General features: G+C 41.7%; 1 protein-coding gene and 4 non-coding genes across 7 annotated transcripts; 1 reads left to right on the top strand and 4 right to left on the bottom strand.

Annotated features, from left to right (window-relative positions):
- Window positions 1-1907: 1907 nt before the first annotated feature.
- Window positions 1908-1979, bottom strand: TRNAC-GCA (transfer RNA cysteine (anticodon GCA)). Its single transcript has one exon. It is a non-coding gene; the product is annotated as a tRNA-Cys (tRNA).
- A 708-nt stretch (window positions 1980-2687) lies between these two features.
- Window positions 2688-2759, bottom strand: TRNAC-GCA (transfer RNA cysteine (anticodon GCA)). Its single transcript has one exon. It is a non-coding gene; the product is annotated as a tRNA-Cys (tRNA).
- A 576-nt stretch (window positions 2760-3335) lies between these two features.
- On the bottom strand, window positions 3336-3407 carry TRNAC-GCA (transfer RNA cysteine (anticodon GCA)). Its single transcript has one exon. It is a non-coding gene; the product is annotated as a tRNA-Cys (tRNA).
- Window positions 3408-7354: 3947 nt separating this feature from the next.
- On the bottom strand, window positions 7355-7426 carry TRNAR-GCG (transfer RNA arginine (anticodon GCG)). Its single transcript has one exon. It is a non-coding gene; the product is annotated as a tRNA-Arg (tRNA).
- Window positions 7427-17801: 10375 nt separating this feature from the next.
- On the top strand, window positions 17802-20995 carry LOC149674147 (uncharacterized). 3 transcript variants are annotated; one of them, XM_089838627.1, is made up of 3 exons: window positions 17802-19218; window positions 19282-20157; window positions 20300-20995. In XM_089838627.1, coding segments are annotated over exons 2-3 (681 nt in total). In that variant the 5' UTR covers window positions 17802-19218; window positions 19282-20155; the 3' UTR covers window positions 20979-20995. The 3 variants fall into 3 exon arrangements, with proteins under 3 accessions (XP_089694753.1, XP_089694754.1, XP_089694752.1); XM_089838628.1 differs by having other exon boundaries at window positions 17802-19491; window positions 19578-20157; XM_089838626.1 differs by having other exon boundaries at window positions 17802-20157.
- The last annotated feature ends 2612 nt before the right edge of the window (window positions 20996-23607 follow it).

The following is a 23607-nucleotide window of genomic DNA, read 5'->3' as shown; positions in this document are numbered from 1 at the left end:
TCTCCGTGTCGAGAAGATTATATAACCTTAAGTATCCAATGAAAACGTCGACCTTTTGCCCTCATCCTTTCCCGCGCTTTGCGCTTCCGCATTTCATCCTTACTCTCAACATTATCTTCCTCCATTTTACATATAAAAATCAAATACTCACAAAAAGAAGTGGCAAAAACCTGCTGGCTCTTTACAACCACTTAATTTGACTTAATATCCAATTTCCAACAACAATAATATACCGGTAGTTTAATTGACAACCTACTAGCATCGAAATTCTCATAAGGAATGGCTCCGGCGGATAAAAAACGGCAATTTTCAACTAGGTGGGCGTTATCTCATAAGATTTGAAAAATATCATTTGTCTTTTTTACCAATGCCTAACCGTTTGGATTTTTTAAAGCAGTCTTAGCACCAAAAAATATTTTTGAATGAGGATAAAAAAGGTCTGTCCTCTCGTAATTTTTTAAGCTTTTATCATGATTACTCTATACAACAGTAACAAGGAGTATAAACGCATTAGTGGAAGCAGTATTTTTTTCCCAAAACAATCTCGCTTATGTTTATGCAATGAATGAAATATATCACAATGCACGGGCCTTGATAGATATAGGAGGCAATGAAGGAAATATATCGCATGCACGGGCCTTGGTAGATATAGGAGGCAATGATAATCTCTCTCTTTGCACGAGAGGTTTATCTTTAATATTTAAATAAATATAATTATTTTTAATTATTTTAATCTTCAATAATTAACATTAATAATAGTTAAATCGTTTAAAATAAAGTTATACTTATTATCTTCTCAAACTTTGCTAATATTGACGTTTAAAGTGAAGGGTACCCCTCTTCCCGCTTTCTTCAAATTTTGGGGTATATATACGATTCGTTTCCATTATAATAGTAAGGAAAAACCGCAAATGCGAAAACCTTTGGTAGCGATCCTACCTTAGGGAGGCTAGACGTTTCTCGTAACCCTAGCTGATCGCCGCGTATATCCTTTAACCAAACGATGATAATGGAGTAGAAGCCAATGATACAGATTGGTGTCTATGTGGAATAGACGGAAGACCAGTGGATGGTGGTGTTAGAAGGCAGTGTAAATGCAGACGGGTGTCAATGTGGGATTGACAAAGAACAGAAGATGGTGGTGATTAGAAGCCAGTATGTACAGACTGGTGTCCACGTGGAATGGACGAAGACCAGAAGATGGTGGTGATTAGCAGCCAGTAAGAACAGACTAGTGTCCGTGTGGTATGGACAAAGACCAGAAGATTGGTGGTGTGAGAACTCAAGTAGAGGAGCCATTTCCGTGACTGTGAAAGCAGTTCGGAAATGGCGAACACGTTTGCTCCGATACGCAAACTGCGAACGCGGTCACGTGGGTGTAACAAAGGACAGACAGACACACACACAGACAGACAGACACACAGACAGACAGACAAACAGACAGACACGGCCGTTACAGAACCTCTCCTGGACTACGTCACACGGAGAGGTAATAAACACAATGATCCGTATGTTATAGGGGAAACTCGGGTTTAAACCAACGACCTCTCGATCTGCAGTCGAATGATCTACCACTGAGCTATTCCCCCTGCATCATACGCGTTGTGCCAATTAAGTTAAAATAAACGCAATGATCCGTGCAGTTAAAGGGAGAACTCGGGTTTGAACCAAGGACCACTCGATATGCAGTCGAATGCTCTACCACTGAGCTATTCCCCCTGCATCATACGTGTTATGTCAATTAAGTTAAAATAAAAGCAATGATCCATGCTGTTATATGGAGAACTCGGGTTTGAACCAAGGACCTCTCGATCTGCAGTCGAATGCTCTACCACTGAGCTATTCCCTCTGCAGCATACGCGTTGTGCCAATTAAATTAAAATAAACGCAATGATCCGTGCTGTTATAGGGAGAACTCGGGTTTGAACCAAGGACCTCCCGATCTGCAGTCGAATGCTCTACCACTGAGCTATTCCCCCTTCATCATGCGCGTTATGTCAATTAAGTTAAAATAAAAGCAATGATCCATGCTGTTATATGGAGAACTCGGGTTTGAACTAAGGACCTCTCGATCTGCAGTCGAATGCTCTACCACTGAGCTATTCCCCCTTCATCATGCGCGTTATGTCAATTAATTTAAAATAAACGCAATGATTCGTGCTGTTATAACAAGAACTCGGGTGTGAACCAAGTACCTCTCGATCTGCAATCGAATGCTCTACCACTGAGCTATTACTCCTGCATCATACGCGATATGTCAATTAAGTTAAAATAAACGCAATGATCCGTGCTGTGATAGGGAGAACAAGGGCTTGAACCAAGGACCTCTAGATCTGCAGTCGAATGCTCTACCACTGAGCTATTCCCCCTTCATCTTACGCCTTAAGTAAATTAAGTTAAAATAAACGCAATGATCCGTGCTGTTATAGGGAGAACTCGGGTTTGAACCAAGGACCCCTCGATCTGCAGTCGATTGCTCTACCACTGACCTATTCCCCCTTCATCATACGCGTTGTGTCAATTAAGTTAAAATAAACGCAATTATCCGTGCTGTTATAGGGAGAACTCGGGTTTGAACCAAGGACCTCTGGATCTGCAGTCGAATGCTCTACCACTGAGCTATTCCCTCTGCAGCATACGCGTTGTGCCAATTAAGTTAAAATAAACGCAATGATCCGTGCTGTTTTAGGGAGAACTCGGGTTTGAACCAAGGACCTCCCGATCTGCAGTCGAATGCTCTACCACTGAGCTATTCCCCCTTCGTCATACGCCGTATGTAAATTAAGTTAAAAGAAACGCAACGATCCGTACTGTTATAGGGAGAACTAGGGTTTGAACCAAGGACCTCTCGATCTGCACTCTAATGCTCTACCACTGAGCTATTCCCCCATCATCATACGCGTAATGTCAATTAAATTAAAATAAACGCAATGATCCGTATGTTATAACAGGAACTCGGGTTTGAACCAAGGACCTCTCGATCTGCAGTCGAATGCTCTACCACTGAGCTATTCCCCTTTCGTCATACGCCTTATGTAAATTAAGTTAAAATAAACGCAATGATCCGTGCTGTTATAGGACGAACTCGGGTTTGAACCAAGGACCTCTCGATCTGCAGTCGAATGCTCTACCACTGAGCTATTCCCCCTGCATCACACACGTTATGTCAACTAATTTAAAATAAAGGCAATGATCCGTGCTGTTATAGGGAGAACTCGGGTTTAAACCAAGGACCTCCCGATCTGCAGTCGAATGCTCTACCACTGAGCTATTCCCTTGTATCATACGCGTTATGTCAATTAAGCTAAAATAAACGCAATGATCCGTGCTGTTATAGGGAGAACTCGGGTTTGAACCAAGGACCTCTCGATCTGCAGTCGAATGCTCTACCACTGAGCTATTCCCCCTGCATCACACACGTTATGTCAACTAATTTAAAATAAAGGCAATGATCCGTGCTGTTATAGGGAGAACTCTTGTTTGAACCAAGGACCTCTCGATCTGCAGTCGAATGCTCTACCACTGAGCTATTCCTCCTGCATCATACGCGTTATGTCAATTAAGTTAAAATAAACGCTATGATCGGTGTTGTTATAGGGAGAACTCGGGTTGGAACAAAGGACCTCTCGATATGCAATCGAATGCTCTACCACTGGGCTATCCCCCCTGCATCATACGCGTTATGTCAATTAAGTTAAAATAAACGCAATGATCCGTGCTGTTATAGTGAGAACTCGGGTTTGAACCAAGGACCTCCCGATCTGCAGTCGAATGCTCTACCACTGAGCTATTCCCCCTTCGTCATACGCGTTTTGTCAATTATGTTAAAATAAACGCAATGATCCGTGCTGTTGTAGGGCGATCTCGGGTTTGAACCAAGGACCTCTTGATCTGCAGTCGAATGTTCTATGACTGAGTTATTCCCTTGTATCATACGCGTTATGTCATTTAAGCTAAAATTAACGCAATGATCCGTGCTGTTATAGGGAGAACTCTGGTTTGAACCAAGGACCTCCCGATCTGCAGTCGAATGCTCTACCACTGAGCTATTCCCCCTGCATCATACGCGTTATGTCAATTAAGTTAAAATAAACGCAATGATCCGTGCTGTTATAGGACGAACTCGGGTTTGAACCAAAGACCTCTCGATCTGCAGTCGAATACTCTACCACTGAGGTATTCCCTTGTATCATACGCGTTTTGTCATTTAAGCTAACATAAACGCAATGATCCGTGCTGTTATAGGGAGAACTCTGGTTTGAACCAAGGACCTCTCGATCTGCAGTCGAATGCTCTACCACTGAGCTATTCCCCCTGCATCACACACGTTATGTCAACTAATTTAAAATAAACGCAATGATCCGTGCTGTTATAGGGAGAACTCGGGTTTAAACCAAGGACCTCCCGATCTGCAGTCGAATGCTCTACCACTGAGCTATTCCCGCTGCGTCATACGCCTTATGTAAATTAAGTTAAAATAAACGCAATGATCCGTGCTGTTATAGGACGAACTCGGGTTTGAACCAAGGATCTCTCGATCTGCAGTCGAACGCTCTACCACTGAGCTATTCCCTTGTATCATACGCGTTATGTCAATTAAGCTAAAATAAACGCAATGATCCGTGCTGTTATAGGGCGAACTCGAGTTTGAACCAAGGACCTCTCGATCTGCAGTCGAATGCTCTACCACTGAGCTATTCCCTTGTATCATACGCGTTATGTCAATTAAGCTAAAATAAACGCAATGATCCGTGCTGTTATAGGGAGAACTCTTGTTTGAACCAAGGACCTCTCGATCTGCAGTCGAATGCTCTACCACTGAGCTATTCCTCCTGCATCCTACGCGTTATGTCAATTAAGTTAAAATAAACGCTATGATCCGTGTTGTTATAGGGAGAACTCGGGTTGGAACAAAGGACCTCTCGATATGCAATCGAATGCTCTACCACTGGGCTATTCCCCCTGCATCATACGCGTTATGTCAATTAAGTTAAAATAAACGCAATGATCCGTGCTGTTATAGGGAGAACTCTGGTTTGAACCAAGGACCTCCCGATCTGCAGTCGAATGCTCTACCACTGAGCTATTCCCCCTGCATCATACGCGTTATGTCAATTAAGTTAAAATAAACGCAATGATCCGTGCTGTTATAGGACGAACTCGGGTTTGAACCAAAGACCTCTCGATCTGCAGTCGAATACTCTACCACTGAGGTATTCCCTTGTATCATACGCGTTTTGTCATTTAAGCTAACATAAACGCAATGATCCGTGCTGTTATAGGGAGAACTCTGGTTTGAACCAAGGACCTCTCGATCTGCAGTCGAATGCTCTACCACTGAGCTATTCCCCCTGCATCACACACGTTATGTCAACTAATTTAAAATAAACGCAATGATCCGTGCTGTTATAGGGAGAACTCGGGTTTAAACCAAGGACCTCCCGATCTGCAGTCGAATGCTCTACCACTGAGCTATTCCCGCTGCGTCATACGCCTTATGTAAATTAAGTTAAAATAAACGCAATGATCCGTGCTGTTATAGGACGAACTCGGGTTTGAACCAAGGATCTCTCGATCTGCAGTCGAACGCTCTACCACTGAGCTATTCCCTTGTATCATACGCGTTATGTCAATTAAGCTAAAATAAACGCAATGATCCGTGCTGTTATAGGGCGAACTCGAGTTTGAACCAAGGACCTCTCGATCTGCAGTCGAATGCTCTACCACTGAGCTATTCCCTTGTATCATACGCGTTATGTCAATTAAGCTAAAATAAACGCAATGATCCGTGCTGTTATAGGGAGAACTCTTGTTTGAACCAAGGACCTCTCGATCTGCAGTCGAATGCTCTACCACTGAGCTATTCCTCCTGCATCCTACGCGTTATGTCAATTAAGTTAAAATAAACGCTATGATCCGTGTTGTTATAGGGAGAACTCGGGTTGGAACAAAGGACCTCTCGATATGCAATCGAATGCTCTACCACTGGGCTATTCCCCCTGCATCATACGCGTTATGTCAATTAAGTTAAAATAAACGCAATGATCCGTGCTGTTATAGTGAGAACTCGGGTTTGAACCAAGGACCTCCCGATCTGCAGTCGAATGCTCTACCATTGAGCTATTCCCCCTTCGTCATACGCGTTTTGTCAATTATGTTAAAATAAACGCAATGATCCGTGCTGTTGTAGGGCGATCTCGGGTTTGAACCAAGGACCTCTTGATCTGCAGTCGAATGTTCTACCACTGAGCTATTCCCTTGTATCATACGCGTTTTGTCATTTAAGCTAACATAAACGCAATGATCCGTGCTGTTATAGGGAGAACTCTGGTTTGAACCAAGGACCTCCCGATCTGCAGTGGAATGCTCTACCACTGAGCTATTCCCGCTGCGTCACACGCGTTATGTCAATTAAGTTAAAATAAACGCAATGATCCGTTCTGTTATAGTGAGAACTCGGGTTTGAACCAAGGACCTCCCGATCTGCAGTAGAATGCTCTACCACTGAGCTATTCCCCCTTCGTCATACGCGTTTTGTCAATTATGTTAAAATAAACGCAATGATCCGTGCTGTTATAGGGCGATCTCGGGTTTGAACCAAGGACCTCTCGATCTGCAGTCGAATGCTCTACCACTGAGCTATTCCCTCTGCATCACAGACGTTATGTCAACTAATTTAAAATAAACGCAATGATCCGTGCTGTTATAGGGAGAACTCGGGTTTAAACCAAGGACCTCCCGATCTGCAGTCGAATGCTCTACCACTGAGCTATTCCCGCTGCGTCATACGCCTTATGTAAATTAAGTTAAAATAAACGCAATGATCCGTGCTCTTATAGGACGAACTCGGGTTTGAACCAAGGATCTCTCGATCTGCAGTCGAATGCTCTACCACTGAGCTATTCCCTTGTATCATACGCGTTATGTCAATTAAGCTAAAATAAACGCAATGATCCGTGCTGTTATAGGGCGAACTCGAGTTTGAACCAAGGACCTCTCGATCTGCAGTCGAATGCTCTACCACTGAGCTATTCCCTTGTATCATACGCGTTATGTCAATTAAATTAAAATAAACGCAATGATCCGTATTTTATAGGGGGAACTCGGGTTTAAACCAAGGACCTCTCGATCTGCAGTCGAATGCTCTACCACTGAGCTATTCCCTCTGCATCTTACGCGTTGTGCCAATTAAGTTAAAATAAACGCAATGATCCGTGCTGTTATAGGGAGAACTCGGGTTTGATCCAAGGACCTCCCGATCTGCAGTCGAATGCTCTACCACTGAGCTATTCCCCAATCGTCATGCGCGTTATGTCAATTAAGTTAAAATAAACGCAACGATCCGTGCTGTTATAGGGAGAACTCTGGTTTGAACCAAGGACCTCTCGATCCGCAGTCGAATGCTCTACCACTGAGCTATTCCCCCATCATCATACGCGTAATGTCAATTAAATTAAAATAAACGCAATGATCCGTATGTTATAACAGGAACTCGGGTTTGAACCAAGGACCTCTCGATCTGCAGTCGAATGCTCTACCACTGAGCTATTCCCCCTGCACCACACACGTTATGTCAACTAATTTAAAATAAACGCAATGATCCGTGCTGTTATAGGGAGAAATCGGGTTTAAACCAAGGACCTCCCGATCTGCAGTCGAATGCTCTACCACTGAGCTATTCCCGCTGCGTCATACGCCTTATGTAAATTAAGTTAAAATAAACGCAATGATCCGTGCTGTTATAGGACGAACTCGGGTTTGAACCAAGGATCTCTCGATCTGCAGTCGAATGCTCTACCACTGAGCTATTCCCTTGTATCATACGCGTTATGTCAATTAAGCTAAAATAAACGCAATGATCCGTGCTGTTATAGGGCGAACTCGAGTTTGAACCAAGGACCTCTCGATCTGCAGTCGAATGCTCTACCACTGAGCTATTCCCTTGTATCATACGCGTTATGTCAATTAAGCTAAAATAAACGCAATGATCCGTGCTGTTATAGGGAGAACTCTAGTTTGAACCAAGGACCTCTCGATCTGCAGTCGAATGCTCTACCACTGAGCTATTCCTCCTGCATCATACGCGTTATGTCAATTAAGTTAAAATAAACGCTATGATCCGTATGTTATAACAGGAACTCGGGTTTGAACCAAGGACCTCTCGATCTGCAGTCGAATGCTCTACCACTGAGCTATTCCCCCTGCACCACACACGTTATGTCAACTAATTTAAAATAAACGCAATGATCCGTGCTGTTATAGGGAGAAATCGGGTTTAAACCAAGGACCTCCCGATCTGCAGTCGAATGCTCTACCACTGAGCTATTCCCGCTGCGTCATACGCCTTATGTAAATTAAGTTAAAATAAACGCAATGATCCGTGCTGTTATAGGACGAACTCGGGTTTGAACCAAGGATCTCTCGATCTGCAGTCGAATGCTCTACCACTGAGCTATTCCCTTGTATCATACGCGTTATGTCAATTAAGCTAAAATAAACGCAATGATCCGTGCTGTTATAGGGCGAACTCGAGTTTGAACCAAGGACCTCTCGATCTGCAGTCGAATGCTCTACCACTGAGCTATTCCCTTGTATCATACGCGTTATGTCAATTAAGCTAAAATAAACGCAATGATCCGTGCTGTTATAGGGAGAACTCTAGTTTGAACCAAGGACCTCTCGATCTGCAGTCGAATGCTCTACCACTGAGCTATTCCTCCTGCATCATACGCGTTATGTCAATTAAGTTAAAATAAACGCTATGATCCGTGTTGTTAAAGGGAGAACTCGGGTTGGAACAAAGGACCTCTCGATATGCAATCGAATGCTCTACCACTGGGCTATTCCCCCTGCATCATACGCGTTATGTCAATTAAGTTAAAATAAACGCAATGATCCGTGCTGTTATAGTGAGAACTCGGGTTTGAACCAAGGACCTCCCGATCTGCAGTCGAATGCTCTACCACTGAGCTATTCCCCCTTCGTCATACGCGTTTTGTCAATTATGTTAAAATAAACGCAATGATCCGTGCTGTTGTAGGGCGATCTCGGGTTTGAACCAAGGACCTCTTGATCTGCAGTCGAATGTTCTACCACTGAGCTATTCCCTTGTATCATACGCGTTATGTCATTTAAGCTAAAATTAACGCAATGATCCGTGCTGTTATAGGGAGAACTCTGGTTTGAACCAAGGACCTCTCGATCTGCATTCGAATGCTCTACCACTGAGCCATTCCCCCTTCGTCATACGCGTTTTGTCAATTAAGTTAAAATAAACGCAATGATCCGTGCTGTTATAGGGCGATCTCGGGTTTGAACCAAGGACCTCTCGATCTGCAGTCGAATGCTCTACCACTGAGCTATTCCCTCTGCATCACAGACGTTATGTCAACTAATTTAAAATAAACGCAATGATCCGTGCTGTTATAGGGAGAACTCGGGTTTAAACCAAGGACCTCCCGATCTGCAGTCGAATGCTCTACCACTGAGCTATTCCCGCTGCGTCATACGCCTTATGTAAATTAAGTTAAAATAAACGCAATGATCCGTGCTCTTATAGGACGAACTCGGGTTTGAACCAAGGATCTCTCGATCTGCAGTCGAATGCTCTACCACTGAGCTATTCCCTTGTATCATACGCGTTATGTCAATTAAGCTAAAATAAACGCAATGATCCGTGCTGTTATAGGGCGAACTCGAGTTTGAACCAAGGACCTCTCGATCTGCAGTCGAATGCTCTACCACTGAGCTATTCCCTTGTATCATACGCGTTATGTCAATTAAGCTAAAATAAACGCAATGATCCGTGCTGTTATAGGGAGAACTCTTGTTTGAACCAAGGACCTCTCGATCTGCAGTCGAATGCTCTACCACTGAGCTATTCCCCCATCATCATACGCGTAATGTCAATTAAATTAAAATAAACGCAATGATCCGTATGTTATAACAGGAACTCGGGTTTGAACCAAAGACCTCTCGATCTGCAGTCGAATGCTCTACCACTGAGCTATTCCCCCTTCGTCATACGCCTTATGTAAATTAAGTTAAAATAAACGCAATGATCCGTGCTGTTATAGGACGAACTCGGGTTTGAACCAAGGACCTCTCGATCTGCATTCGAATGCTCTACCACTGAGCCATTCCCCCTTCGTCATACGCGTTTTGTCAATTAAGTTAAAATAAACGCAATGATCCGTGCTGTTGTAGGGCGATCTCGGGTTTGAACCAAGGACCTCTTGATCTGCAGTCGAATGTTCTACCACTGAGCTATTCCCTTGTATCATACGCGTTATGTCATTTAAGCTAAAATTAACGCAATGATCCGTGCTGTTATAGGGAGAACTCTGGTTTGAACCAAGGACCTCCCGATCTGCAGTCGAATGCTCTACCACTGAGCTATTCCCCCTGCATCATACGCGTTATGTCAATTAAGTTAAAATAAACGCAATGATCCGTGCTGTTATAGGACGAACTCGGGTTTGAACCAAAGACCTCTCGATCTGCAGTCGAATACTCTACCACTGAGGTATTCCCTTGTATCATACGCGTTTTGTCATTTAAGCTAACATAAACGCAATGATCCGTGCTGTTATAGGGAGAACTCTGGTTTGAACCAAGGACCTCCCGATCTGCAGTGGAATGCTCTACCACTGAGCTATTCCCGCTGCGTCATACGCCTTATGTAAATTAAGTTAAAATAAACGCAATGATCCGTGCTGTTATAGGACGAACTCGGGTTTGAACCAAGGACCTCTCGATCTGCATTCGAATGCTCTACCACTGAGCCATTCCCCCTTCGTCATACGCGTTTTGTCAATTAAGTTAAAATAAACGCAATGATCCGTGCTGTTATAGGGCGATCTCGGGTTTGAACCAAGGACCTCTCGATCTGCAGTCGAATGCTCTACCACTGAGCTATTCCCTCTGCATCACAGACGTTATGTCAACTAATTTAAAATAAACGCAATGATCCGTGCTGTTATAGGGAGAACTCGGGTTTAAACCAAGGACCTCCCGATCTGCAGTCGAATGCTCTACCACTGAGCTATTCCCGCTGCGTCATACGCCTTATGTAAATTAAGTTAAAATAAACGCAATGATCCGTGCTCTTATAGGACGAACTCGGGTTTGAACCAAGGATCTCTCGATCTGCAGTCGAATGCTCTACCACTGAGCTATTCCCTTGTATCATACGCGTTATGTCAATTAAGCTAAAATAAACGCAATGATCCGTGCTGTTATAGGGCGAACTCGAGTTTGAACCAAGGACCTCTCGATCTGCAGTCGAATGCTCTACCACTGAGCTATTCCCTTGTATCATACGCGTTATGTCAATTAAGCTAAAATAAACGCAATGATCCGTGCTGTTATAGGGAGAACTCTTGTTTGAACCAAGGACCTCTCGATCTGCAGTCGAATGCTCTACCACTGAGCTATTCCCCCATCATCATACGCGTAATGTCAATTAAATTAAAATAAACGCAATGATCCGTATGTTATAACAGGAACTCGGGTTTGAACCAAAGACCTCTCGATCTGCAGTCGAATGCTCTACCACTGAGCTATTCCCCCTTCGTCATACGCCTTATGTAAATTAAGTTAAAATAAACGCAATGATCCGTGCTGTTATAGGACGAACTCGGGTTTGAACCAAGGACCTCTCGATCTGCATTCGAATGCTCTACCACTGAGCCATTCCCCCTTCGTCATACGCGTTTTGTCAATTAAGTTAAAATAAACGCAATGATCCGTGCTGTTGTAGGGCGATCTCGGGTTTGAACCAAGGACCTCTTGATCTGCAGTCGAATGTTCTACCACTGAGCTATTCCCTTGTATCATACGCGTTATGTCATTTAAGCTAAAATTAACGCAATGATCCGTGCTGTTATAGGGAGAACTCTGGTTTGAACCAAGGACCTCCCGATCTGCAGTGGAATGCTCTACCACTGAGCTATTCCCGCTGCGTCATTCGCCTTATGTAAATTAAGTTAAAATAAACGCAATGATCCGTGCTGTTATAGGACGAACTCGGGTTTGAACCAAGGACCTCTCGATCTGCATTCGAATGCTCTACCACTGAGCCATTCCCCCTTCGTCATACGCGTTTTGTCAATTAAGTTAAAATAAACGCAATGATCCGTGCTGTTATAGGGCGATCTCGGGTTTGAACCAAGGACCTCTCGATCTGCAGTCGAATGCTCTACCACTGAGCTATTCCCTCTGCATCACAGACGTTATGTCAACTAATTTAAAATAAACGCAATGATCCGTGCTGTTATAGGGAGAACTCGGGTTTAAACCAAGGACCTCCCGATCTGCAGTCGAATGCTCTACCACTGAGCTATTCCCGCTGCGTCATACGCCTTATGTAAATTAAGTTAAAATAAACGCAATGATCCGTGCTCTTCTTATAGGACGAACTCGGGTTTGAACCAAGGATCTCTCGATCTGCAGTCGAATGCTCTACCACTGAGCTATTCCCTTGTATCATACGCGTTATGTCAATTAAGCTAAAATAAACGCAATGATCCGTGCTGTTATAGGGCGAACTCGAGTTTGAACCAAGGACCTCTCGATCTGCAGTCGAATGCTCTACCACTGAGCTATTCCCCCATCATCATACGCGTAATGTCAATTAAATTAAAATAAACGCAATGATCCGTATGTTATAACAGGAACTCGGGTTTGAACCAAAGACCTCTCGATCTGCAGTCGAATGCTCTACCACTGAGCTATTCCCCCTTCGTCATACGCCTTATGTAAATTAAGTTAAAATAAACGCAATGATCCGTGCTGTTATAGGACGAACTCGGGTTTGAACCAAGGACCTCTCGATCTGCATTCGAATGCTCTACCACTGAGCCATTCCCCCTTCGTCATACGCGTTTTGTCAATTAAGTTAAAATAAACGCAATGATCCGTGCTGTTGTAGGGCGATCTCGGGTTTGAACCAAGGACCTCTTGATCTGCAGTCGAATGTTCTACCACTGAGCTATTCCCTTGTATCATACGCGTTATGTCATTTAAGCTAAAATTAACGCAATGATCCGTGCTGTTATAGGGAGAACTCTGGTTTGAACCAAGGACCTCCCGATCTGCAGTGGAATGCTCTACCACTGAGCTATTCCCGCTGCGTCATACGCCTTATGTAAATTAAGTTAAAATAAACGCAATGATCCGTGCTGTTATAGGACGAACTCGGGTTTGAACCAAGGACCTCTCGATCTGCATTCGAATGCTCTACCACTGAGCCATTCCCCCTTCGTCATACGCGTTTTGTCAATTAAGTTAAAATAAACGCAATGATCCGTGCTGTTATAGGGCGATCTCGGGTTTGAACCAAGGACCTCTCGATCTGCAGTCGAATGCTCTACCACTGAGCTATTCCCTCTGCATCACAGACGTTATGTCAACTAATTTAAAATAAACGCAATGATCCGTGCTGTTATAGGGAGAACTCGGGTTTAAACCAAGGACCTCCCGATCTGCAGTCGAATGCTCTACCACTGAGCTATTCCCGCTGCGTCATACGCCTTATGTAAATTAAGTTAAAATAAACGCAATGATCCGTGCTCTTATAGGACGAACTCGGGTTTGAACCAAGGATCTCTCGATCTGCAGTCGAATGCTCTACCACTGAGCTATTCCCTTGTATCATACGCGTTATGTCAATTAAGCTAAAATAAACGCAATGATCCGTGCTGTTATAGGGCGAACTCGAGTTTGAACCAAGGACCTCTCGATCTGCAGTCGAATGCTCTACCACTGAGCTATTCCCTTGTATCATACGCGTTATGTCAATTAAGCTAAAATAAACGCAATGATCCGTGCTGTTATAGGGAGAACTCTTGTTTGAACCAAGGACCTCTCGATCTGCAGTCGAATGCTCTACCACTGAGCTATTCCCCCATCATCATACGCGTAATGTCAATTAAATTAAAATAAACGCAATGATCCGTATGTTTTAACAGGAACTCGGGTTTGAACCAAAGACCTCTCGATCTGCAGTCGAATGCTCTACCACTGAGCTATTCCCCCTTCGTCATACGCCTTATGTAAATTAAGTTAAAATAAACGCAATGATCCGTGCTGTTATAGGACGAACTCGGGTTTGAACCAAGGACCTCTCGATCTGCATTCGAATGCTCTACCACTGAGCCATTCCCCCTTCGTCATACGCGTTTTGTCAATTAAGTTAAAATAAACGCAATGATCCGTGCTGTTGTAGGGCGATCTCGGGTTTGAACCAAGGACCTCTTGATCTGCAGTCGAATGTTCTACCACTGAGCTATTCCCTTGTATCATACGCGTTATGTCATTTAAGCTAAAATTAACGCAATGATCCGTGCTGTTATAGGGAGAACTCTGGTTTGAACCAAGGACCTCCCGATCTGCAGTCGAATGCTCTAACACTGAGCTATTCCCCCTGCATCATACGCGTTATGTCAATTAAGTTAAAATAAACGCAATGATCCGTGCTGTTATAGGACGAACTCGGGTTTGAACCAAAGACCTCTCGATCTGCAGTCGAATACTCTACCACTGAGGTATTCCCTTGTATCATACGCGTTTTGTCATTTAAGCTAACATACACGCAATGATCCGTGCTGTTATAGGGAGAACTCTGGTTTGAACCAAGGACCTCCCGATCTGCAGTGGAATGCTCTACCACTGAGCTATTCCCGCTGCGTCATACGCCTTATGTAAATTAAGTTAAAATAAACGCAATGATCCGTGCTGTTATAGGACGAACTCGGGTTTGAACCAAGGACCTCTCGATCTGCATTCGAATGCTCTACCACTGAGCCATTCCCCCTTCGTCATACGCGTTTTGTCAATTAAGTTAAAATAAACGCAATGATCCGTGCTGTTATAGGGCGATCTCGGGTTTGAACCAAGGACCTCTCGATCTGCAGTCGAATGCTCTACCACTGAGCTATTCCCTCTGCATCACAGACGTTATGTCAACTAATTTAAAATAAACGCAATGATCCGTGCTGTTATAGGGAGAACTCGGGTTTAAACCAAGGACCTCCCGATCTGCAGTCGAATGCTCTACCACTGAGCTATTCCCGCTGCGTCATACGCCTTATGTAAATTAAGTTAAAATAAACGCAATGATCCGTGCTGTTATAGGACGAACTCGGGTTTGAACCAAGGATCTCTCGATCTGCAGTCGAATGCTCTACCACCGAGCTATTCCCTTGTATCATACGCGTTATGTCAATTAAGCTAAAATAAACGCAATGATCCGTGCTGTTATAGGGAGAACTCTTGTTTGAACCAAGGACCTCTCGATCTGCAGTCGAATGCTCTACCACTGAGCTATTCCCCCATCATCATACGCGTAATGTCAATTAAATTAAAATAAACGCAATGATCCGTATGTTATAACAGGAACTCGGGTTTGAACCAAAGACCTCTCGATCTGCAGTCGAATGCTCTACCACTGAGCTATTCCCCCTTCGTCATACGCCTTATGTAAATTAAGTTAAAATAAACGCAATGATCCGTGCTGTTATAGGACGAACTCGGGTTTGAACCAAGGACCTCTCGATCTGCATTCGAATGCTCTACCACTGAGCCATTCCCCCTTCGTCATACGCGTTTTGTCAATTAAGTTAAAATAAACGCAATGATCCGTGCTGTTGTAGGGCGATCTCGGGTTTGAACCAAGGACCTCTTGATCTGCAGTCGAATGTTCTACCACTGAGCTATTCCCTTGTATCATACGCGTTATGTCATTTAAGCTAAAATTAACGCAATGATCCGTGCTGTTATAGGGAGAACTCTGGTTTGAACCAAGGACCTCCCGATCTGCAGTCGAATGCTCTACCACTGAGCTATTCCCCCTGCATCATACGTGTTATGTCAATTAAGTTAAAATAAACGCAATGATCCGTGCTGTTATAGGACGAACTCGGGTTTGAACCAAAGACCTCTCGATCTGCAGTCGAATACTCTACCACTGAGGTATTCCCTTGTATCATACGCGTTTTGTCATTTAAGCTAACATAAACGCAATGATCCGTGCTGTTATAGGGAGAACTCTGGTTTGAACCAAGGACCTCCCGATCTGCAGTGGAATGCTCTACCACTGAGCTATTCCCGCTGCGTCATACGCCTTATGTAAATTAAGTTAAAATAAACGCAATGATCCGTGCTGTTATAGGACGAACTCGGGTTTGAACCAAGGACCTCTCGATCTGCATTCGAATGCTCTACCACTGAGCCATTCCCCCTTCGTCATACGCGTTTTGTCAATTAAGTTAAAATAAACGCAATGATCCGTGCTGTTATAGGGCGATCTCGGGTTTCAACTAAGGACCTCTCGATATGCAGTCGAATGCTCTACCACTGAGCTATTCCCCCTGCATCATACGCGTTATGTCAATTAAGTTAAAATAAACGCAATGATCCGTGCTGTTATAGGACGAACTCGGGTTTGAACCAAAGACCTCTCGATCTGCAGTCGAATGCTCTACCACTGAGCTATTCCCCCTTCATCATGCGCGTTATGTCAATTAAGTTAAAATAAACGCAACGATCCGTGCTGTTATAGGGAGAACTAGGGTTTGAACCAAGGACCTCTCGATCTGCACTCTAATGCTCTACCACTGAGCTATTCCCCCATCATCATACGCGTAATGTCAATTAAATTAAAATAAACGCAATGATCCGTATGTTATAACAGGAACTCGGGTTTGAACCAAGGACCTCTCGATCTGCAGTCGAATGCTCTACCACTGAGCTATTCCCCCTTCGTCATACGCCTTATGTAAATTAAGTTAAAATAAACGCTATGATCCGTGTTGTTAAAGGGAGAACTCGGGTTGGAACAAAGGACCTCTCGATATGCAATCGAATGCTCTACCACTGAGCTATTCCCTCTGCATCACAGACGTTATGTCAACTAATTTAAAATAAACGCAATGATCCGTGCTGCTATAGGGAGAACTCGGGTTTAAACCAAGGACCTCCCGATCTGCAGTCGAATGCTCTACCACTGAGCTATTCCCGCTGCGTCATACGCCTTATGTAAATTAAGTTAAAATAAACGCAATGATCCGTGCTGTTATAGGGCGAACTCGAGTTTGAACCAAGGACCTCTCGATCTGCAGTCGAATGCTCTACCACTGAGCTATTCCCTTGTATCATACGCGTTATGTCAATTAAGCTAAAATAAACGCAATGATCCGTGCTGTTATATGGCGAACTCGGGTTTGAACCAAGGACCTCTCGATCTGCATTCGAATGCTCTACCACTGAGCTATTCCCTCTGCATCACAGACGTTATGTCAACTAATTTAAAATAAACGCAATGATCCGTGCTGTTATAGGGAGAACTCGGGTTTAAACCAAGGACCTCCCGATCTGCAGTCGAATGCTCTACCACTGAGCTATTCCCGCTGCGTCATACGCCTTATGTAAATTAAGTTAAAATAAACGCAATGATCCGTGCTGTTATAGGGCGAACTCGAGTTTGAACCAAGGACCTCTCGATAGTAGGTAGAAAATGCCGATTCAAATTCACTTGGTATTCAATGGTATCGATGGTATCGATGGTATTCAATGGTATCGATGGTATCAACGGTATCACGATGGTATCGACGCCATTTTTTTCTCTGTGGTATTTTTTTTTTCTCGGCGCCATCTTGTTTTTCTCTGACGTCATTCTCGGCGCCATTTTTTTCTTCTCGGTGTTATTTTCTTCTCGGCGCCATTTTGTTTTTATTTGGGCTCTGACGTCATCGTTTCTTCTCGGCGCCATTTTGTTTTTATTTGGGCGGGAAATTTGAAAATGTTAAGCCTTATCTGACTTCAATCAAGACCAAAGTTCATTGTGATTTTCAAAATCCTGAGTTTGCTGATAAGGCAAGCAAAGATTAGGATGTCATACTACAGTTATAATATATTAGGAACTGAACGTCTTATATACTAAGATATTTTGGGAATGGTGACAGACGGCATACATTCTGATTCAAACCTTAATATTAATTAATGTATACCATTAATAATAATTTTATTGACTTAACAGGGTGCAACGCACGCTAACTTAAATAATTGTCGATGAAAATAATTAAAATTAATGACATTTATTTAAGTATTTAAGAAAAACTGGAAATTCAAAACACTTCAAAACTTTGACACGAAATTTGAAATTGTTAAGCCTTTGCGTGGGTAATTTTAATCTCGGGTATAAAACCAAACCAAACCTAACCTATTCTATTGTGCTTGAAAGTGATGTTAAATGAATGAAAAGTCGTTGAAAGTGTTGTTAAATTAATAAAAAGTCGTTGAAATGGTTGAGAAAAAGATGGTTGAATGCGCTTATAAATGACTAAAAAGTGGTTGAAAGTGCCGTTAAATGTCTAAAACATTAATGGAAACGTCTTTAAATGAATAAAACATTAATTAAAATGTCATTAAATGACTAAACATGATAGAAAATGTCGTTAAATTACTGAAAAGCGGTTGGAGGTGTTGTGAAATGGGTAAAATTTGGTTGAATGTGTTGTTCAATGACTAAATCGTGCGTGAAAGTGCTGTTAAATGAATAAAAAGTCGTTGAAAGGGTTGAGAAAAAGATGGTTGAACTTGTTGATAAATGACTAAAATGTGGTTGAAAGAGTCGTTAAATGACTAATACATGATAGAAAATGTCGTTAAATTACTGAAAAGCGGTTGGAGGTGTTGTTAAATGGGTAAAATTTGGTTGAAAGTGTTGTTAAATGACTAAATCGTACGTGAAAGTGCTGTTAAATGAATAAAAAGTTGTTGAAAGGGTTGAGAAAAAGATGGTTGAACTTGCTGATAAATGACTAAAATGTGGTTGAAAGTGTCGTTAAATGACTGAAATGTGGTTGAAAGTGTCGTTAAATGACTAAAATGTGGTTGAAAGAGTCGTTAAATGACTAATACATGATAGAAAATGTCGTGAAATTACTAAAAAGCGGTTGGAGGTGTTGTTAAATGGGTAAAATTTGGTTGAAAGTGTTGTTAAATGACTAAATCGTGCGTGAAAGTGCTGTTAAATGAATAAAAAGTCGTTGAAAGGGTTGAGAAAAAGATGGTTGAACTTGTTGATAAATGACTAAAATGTGGTTGAAAGTGTCGTTAAATTACTAACACATTAATGGAAACTTCGTTAAATGACTATTTATTTAAGTGGGTGTTGCTTGTCTCCGAAACAAAACATACAAATAATAAGAAAACTTGGTAAGAACTGTTTGTAAATATAAGTTATAAGCTGAATATTAAGCCTCGGATCCCTGTTTACAGTATATGGTAGTAGATATGCAATATTTCACCTATAAAATAAATTCAACTCACCATTTAAAACCATTCCGGAGGAGAATTAAAATGTTTAGACTGGTTTACATGTGGTGGTGGTTTGAAATATCTAGATATGTGAATGGACACGTTGCCGGCGATAAAAAAGAACCGATAAGAAGTATGGAATCTTCTATCGATAAGATATGTTTCCACGTGGTAGGAAAATTTCCAGATAGTAAACTAGAACAGAAACTAGAACTATTTATCGATAAGATATCTTTCCACGTGGCGACGGAAACCAGAACCGAAACTAGAACTGTTTATCGATATCTTTCCACGTGGTGGGCGTAAACCAGAACCGATAACTGAAACAAGAACTGTTTATCGATATATTTCCACATGGCATGGGTAAACCAGAACCGATATCGTGCTATTTCCAAACTTATCGATGTCTTGGAGATCTTATCGGGCTTATCAAAGGTTTCTCAAGTATAAAAACTCCTGCACGTGGCGATAAGATATGTTTCTACGTGGTAGGAAAATTTCCAGATAGTATAGTAAACCAGAACCGAAACTAGAACTATTTATCGATAAGATATATTTCCACGTGGTGGGGGTAAACCAGAACCGATAACGGAAACAAGAACTGTTTATCGATATCTTTCCACGTGGTGGGGAAAAACCAGAACCGATATCGTGCTATTTCCAAGCTTATCGATGTCTTCATCGAGTGTTATCAGACTTATCAAAGGTCTTTGAGTTTATCGGGCATAAAAACTCAGGCACACGATGATAAGATCATTCTACGGCTAACCCAACTCTCTCCAGCAACTAAAGTACCAGCAGGACTCTCTCTCTCACCGCAGGAAACTCTACGCTAATGTAAGTACACTCTCCGGAGTCTAAAATTCTATCCTTAATTAAATATATATATAGAACATGACTTAGACATTTAGAATATTTCTAGAGATAGGTTTAAATTATATGTGTGTGGATTTTAATTAATTTGTTTTTCTCTAATTAGGGACACCACCAATATCTTCGAAATATCATCCACGAAGTCCGTCTCGGTTACTCCTGACTGTAAAGTTAGACTAGGCTTAACGGACGGTTCAACCGGCATCACGTTGACGGAGGCTGAATATTATCAACTCTACGGAATGCGGGAACAAGTAACCAACTATTTCCTGAATGATGGTGCTACACCGTCGTCTTCGTTCTTTGATGGGTCGAACCTGAAACGTATCGAACTGAATATGTACCAGGATTGGAAAGTACTCAACATTCGTGAGATGAGGGCGGGAAGTGGTGTAAACTACGGAACACTCTACCCGACCAGGATTGGGTTTGCAATTGGAGCCGTCCTTTGGGGAAAACTTTTGGAGAAGCACGATCAAGTGGTAACATTTCTAAACGCCGCTAAGCGCGTGTCCTCGGAGGTCGACGAGATTGTTAAACAACAACTGACCAAGTACATAAAGGATGCCTGCAACGGTTGTATCATATCCCACGGATCTCAGCTACAACACGAGTGCATGACTATGGACTGGATTGAACGCGTGAATTTACATTACGAAAATGCTGTTAATAATTTAGATATCAATGTAATTATCCAATTGTTTAATAATTCAACATTTTTAAGTATGGAATTTTGTAAAAGAATTGCTTCAAATGTAATATGTTATTCAAAACTTGCTTTATGAATAAAACTTGAAAAATATTGAAGTCTTATCATTTATAATGAATAATTAAATAGGTTAGTTTAAATTAGGCCTAATTTTTTTGTGAATTAGAAGGTTCGCATCCTCGAAATGACTAAAAATCTAAATTTCGCACATTTTATTAATGTTTTACGGGGTCCATCTCCACATGCTATAATTATATCGCGGACTTTCTATAACTACGTCTGACCTCCATTGTCTAAACGTGAAAGATTTATATCAATATAATATGGTTGAAAATGTATTTAAGACGAGTTGTATCTTTAAAACCATTCCGGAGGAGAATTAAAATGCTAAGACTGGTTTACACGTGGTGGTGGTTTGAAATATCTAGATACGTGAATAGACACGTTGCCGGCGATAAACAAGAACCGATAAGAAATATGGAATCTTCTATCGATAAGATATGTTTCCACGTGGTAGGAAAATTTCCAGATAGTAAACCAGAACCTAAACTAGAACCATTTATCGATAAGATATCTTTCCACGTCGCGGGGGTAAACTAGAACCGAAACTAGAACTGTTTATCAATATATTTCCACATGGCGGGGGTAAACGAGAACCGATAACCGATATCACTCACGCTATTTCCAAACTTATCGGGCTTATCGATGTCTTCATCGAAACTAGAAATCTTATCGGGTTTATCGATGTTTTCATTGAGACTAGAAATCTTATCGGGCTTATCAAAGGTCTCCGGTTTATCATGTATAAAAACTCCTGCACGTGGCGATAAGATCATTTTACGGCTAACCCAGCTCTCTCCAGCAACTAAATACCACAGCAGCGGAATTCAGCAACTATAGTCCCGCAGGAAACTCTACGTTATAATGTAAGTACACTCTCTGGAATCTAAATTTCTTAGTTTGTAATTATATACATATAGTGCATGACCATAGTAATTTAAATTACTTAAATTAATATATATTAAATTATATATAACTAAATTTGTTCCTAAATCATCTTTAATGTAAGTATGATTTTTTTTATGTTAAACCTGATATTTACGTATAACCTCTATTTCTTTCGATATTATATTTTGTTCTCTGAGTATACTATATACTAGATCTTTCTCTCTCAATATTTTATTTTGTTCTCTGGGTATTTTATATACGATATCTTTCTCTCGATTTCAACAGGGATGCACTCAAGGAAGAGTTGGAGAAATTGGGATTCGGCACTGTACCCGTTAGTGGAGAATTGGAGTGCCCCTATTGCGAGGGCGAGTTAAAGGAGTCCCCCGATTGCGGAAAACTTAACCACTATTGTATTTCACCGGAATGTGAAAGATTTCGGAGGGTCGTCCTTGTCCAGAGGAAAACCATCCTAAGGATTCCAACCACCGCCGAGTCTCGGCACTTATTGGACGCCCGGAACCATTGCGCTGAATGCGGGCAGTATAAGCGCGTCATTAAAAGTATTTGTCCATGTCGGGAGTGGGTAAAGGAAAACGAATGATGTATTTCAATTGTTTTGATTAAAAAAGAATATTTTGCACCGTCCTTAATGTGTATGCATACATTTTTTTTAAACTATTTTAAATCTGATGTTTTCATTGTTATTTACAAACATTCCATATCTACAGCTTAACACAGCACAGCCGCATTTATCACGATGTCAGAGATTAGCCGTATTTAAAAAACATTTACTCTTGACTTCTATTTCAAAGCCCAATAACCTAAATTTCTATAAGATGTTATGGTGCAATCCCTAAGGCTTGACAATGAATTCCTAGAAGAGACGCCTTACTCTTAACCGAGATACATTAAAAACCTGTAAATTTCTGATTTTACAATGTTTTTGTTTGGTGCGATGTAGACTATAGATAAATCCATCAACCCACTTTAAAGGTTTAGGAAAAACGAATGTTCAAGGTGGCAGGTGCAGGGTGTAAAACGGGTGATTTGAATGCTCAAGCTAAATAACACAAAATCGTTGAAACACCATACGTTTAACATTAATTTCCAGTTTTATATTATCGCAGTTTGGTTTCCAATTAATTTATGAGGATTTGTGTAAGAGACCACGTTGTCAATTGACTGAAATGCGATTGATTTAGTTCTTAAGAAACTTAAAAGCGATTGAAACTGACATGAAATGACTACAGCTCAATTAAGAGTATCAGCAAAACTCTTAAAAACTACGTTCAAGCTTCTTTAAATGTATTTATGTTTAATGACTAGTGGTACGGTAAAAAAGTGTTGCTATCCTACTTAAATGTTGTTAAAACGATGTCAAATAAACAAATTTCAATAAAACGTGGAATGACTAACAATGCAGATGAAATTTTCGCTATTCATTCTACTTAAAATTTACCAATGTTTCACATATTCTTCTAAACAAAATGGAATTTCAAACCATTAATGACTGATATGCCATAACCCTGGCACGCTTGGGAGATACAGAACCTTATTCACAGTGTATTTGGAATAGAATAGGTTAGGTTTGGTTTTCAATGGGGTTAATTTTCCGAAAACCCAAGAAATGCCACTGCTCATGGATAAAAAGGTCAAGTCTCTAAACCTCAAGGCTGGGAGGGCCGCCGCACGCGTGTTTTTGTTATTCGCCGGTGCGTGTTTTATTAGGCGGCCCCCCCTAGCCGTGAGGTTTA

This window comes from Phalangium opilio, unplaced genomic scaffold (assembly GCF_054372755.1).
Source record: "Phalangium opilio isolate 3A_F unplaced genomic scaffold, DU_Popi_V2 ptg000046l_1, whole genome shotgun sequence".
Taxonomy (NCBI): Eukaryota; Metazoa; Arthropoda; class Arachnida; order Opiliones; family Phalangiidae; genus Phalangium; species Phalangium opilio.
This window is presented reverse-complemented; position numbering and strand designations above follow the sequence as displayed.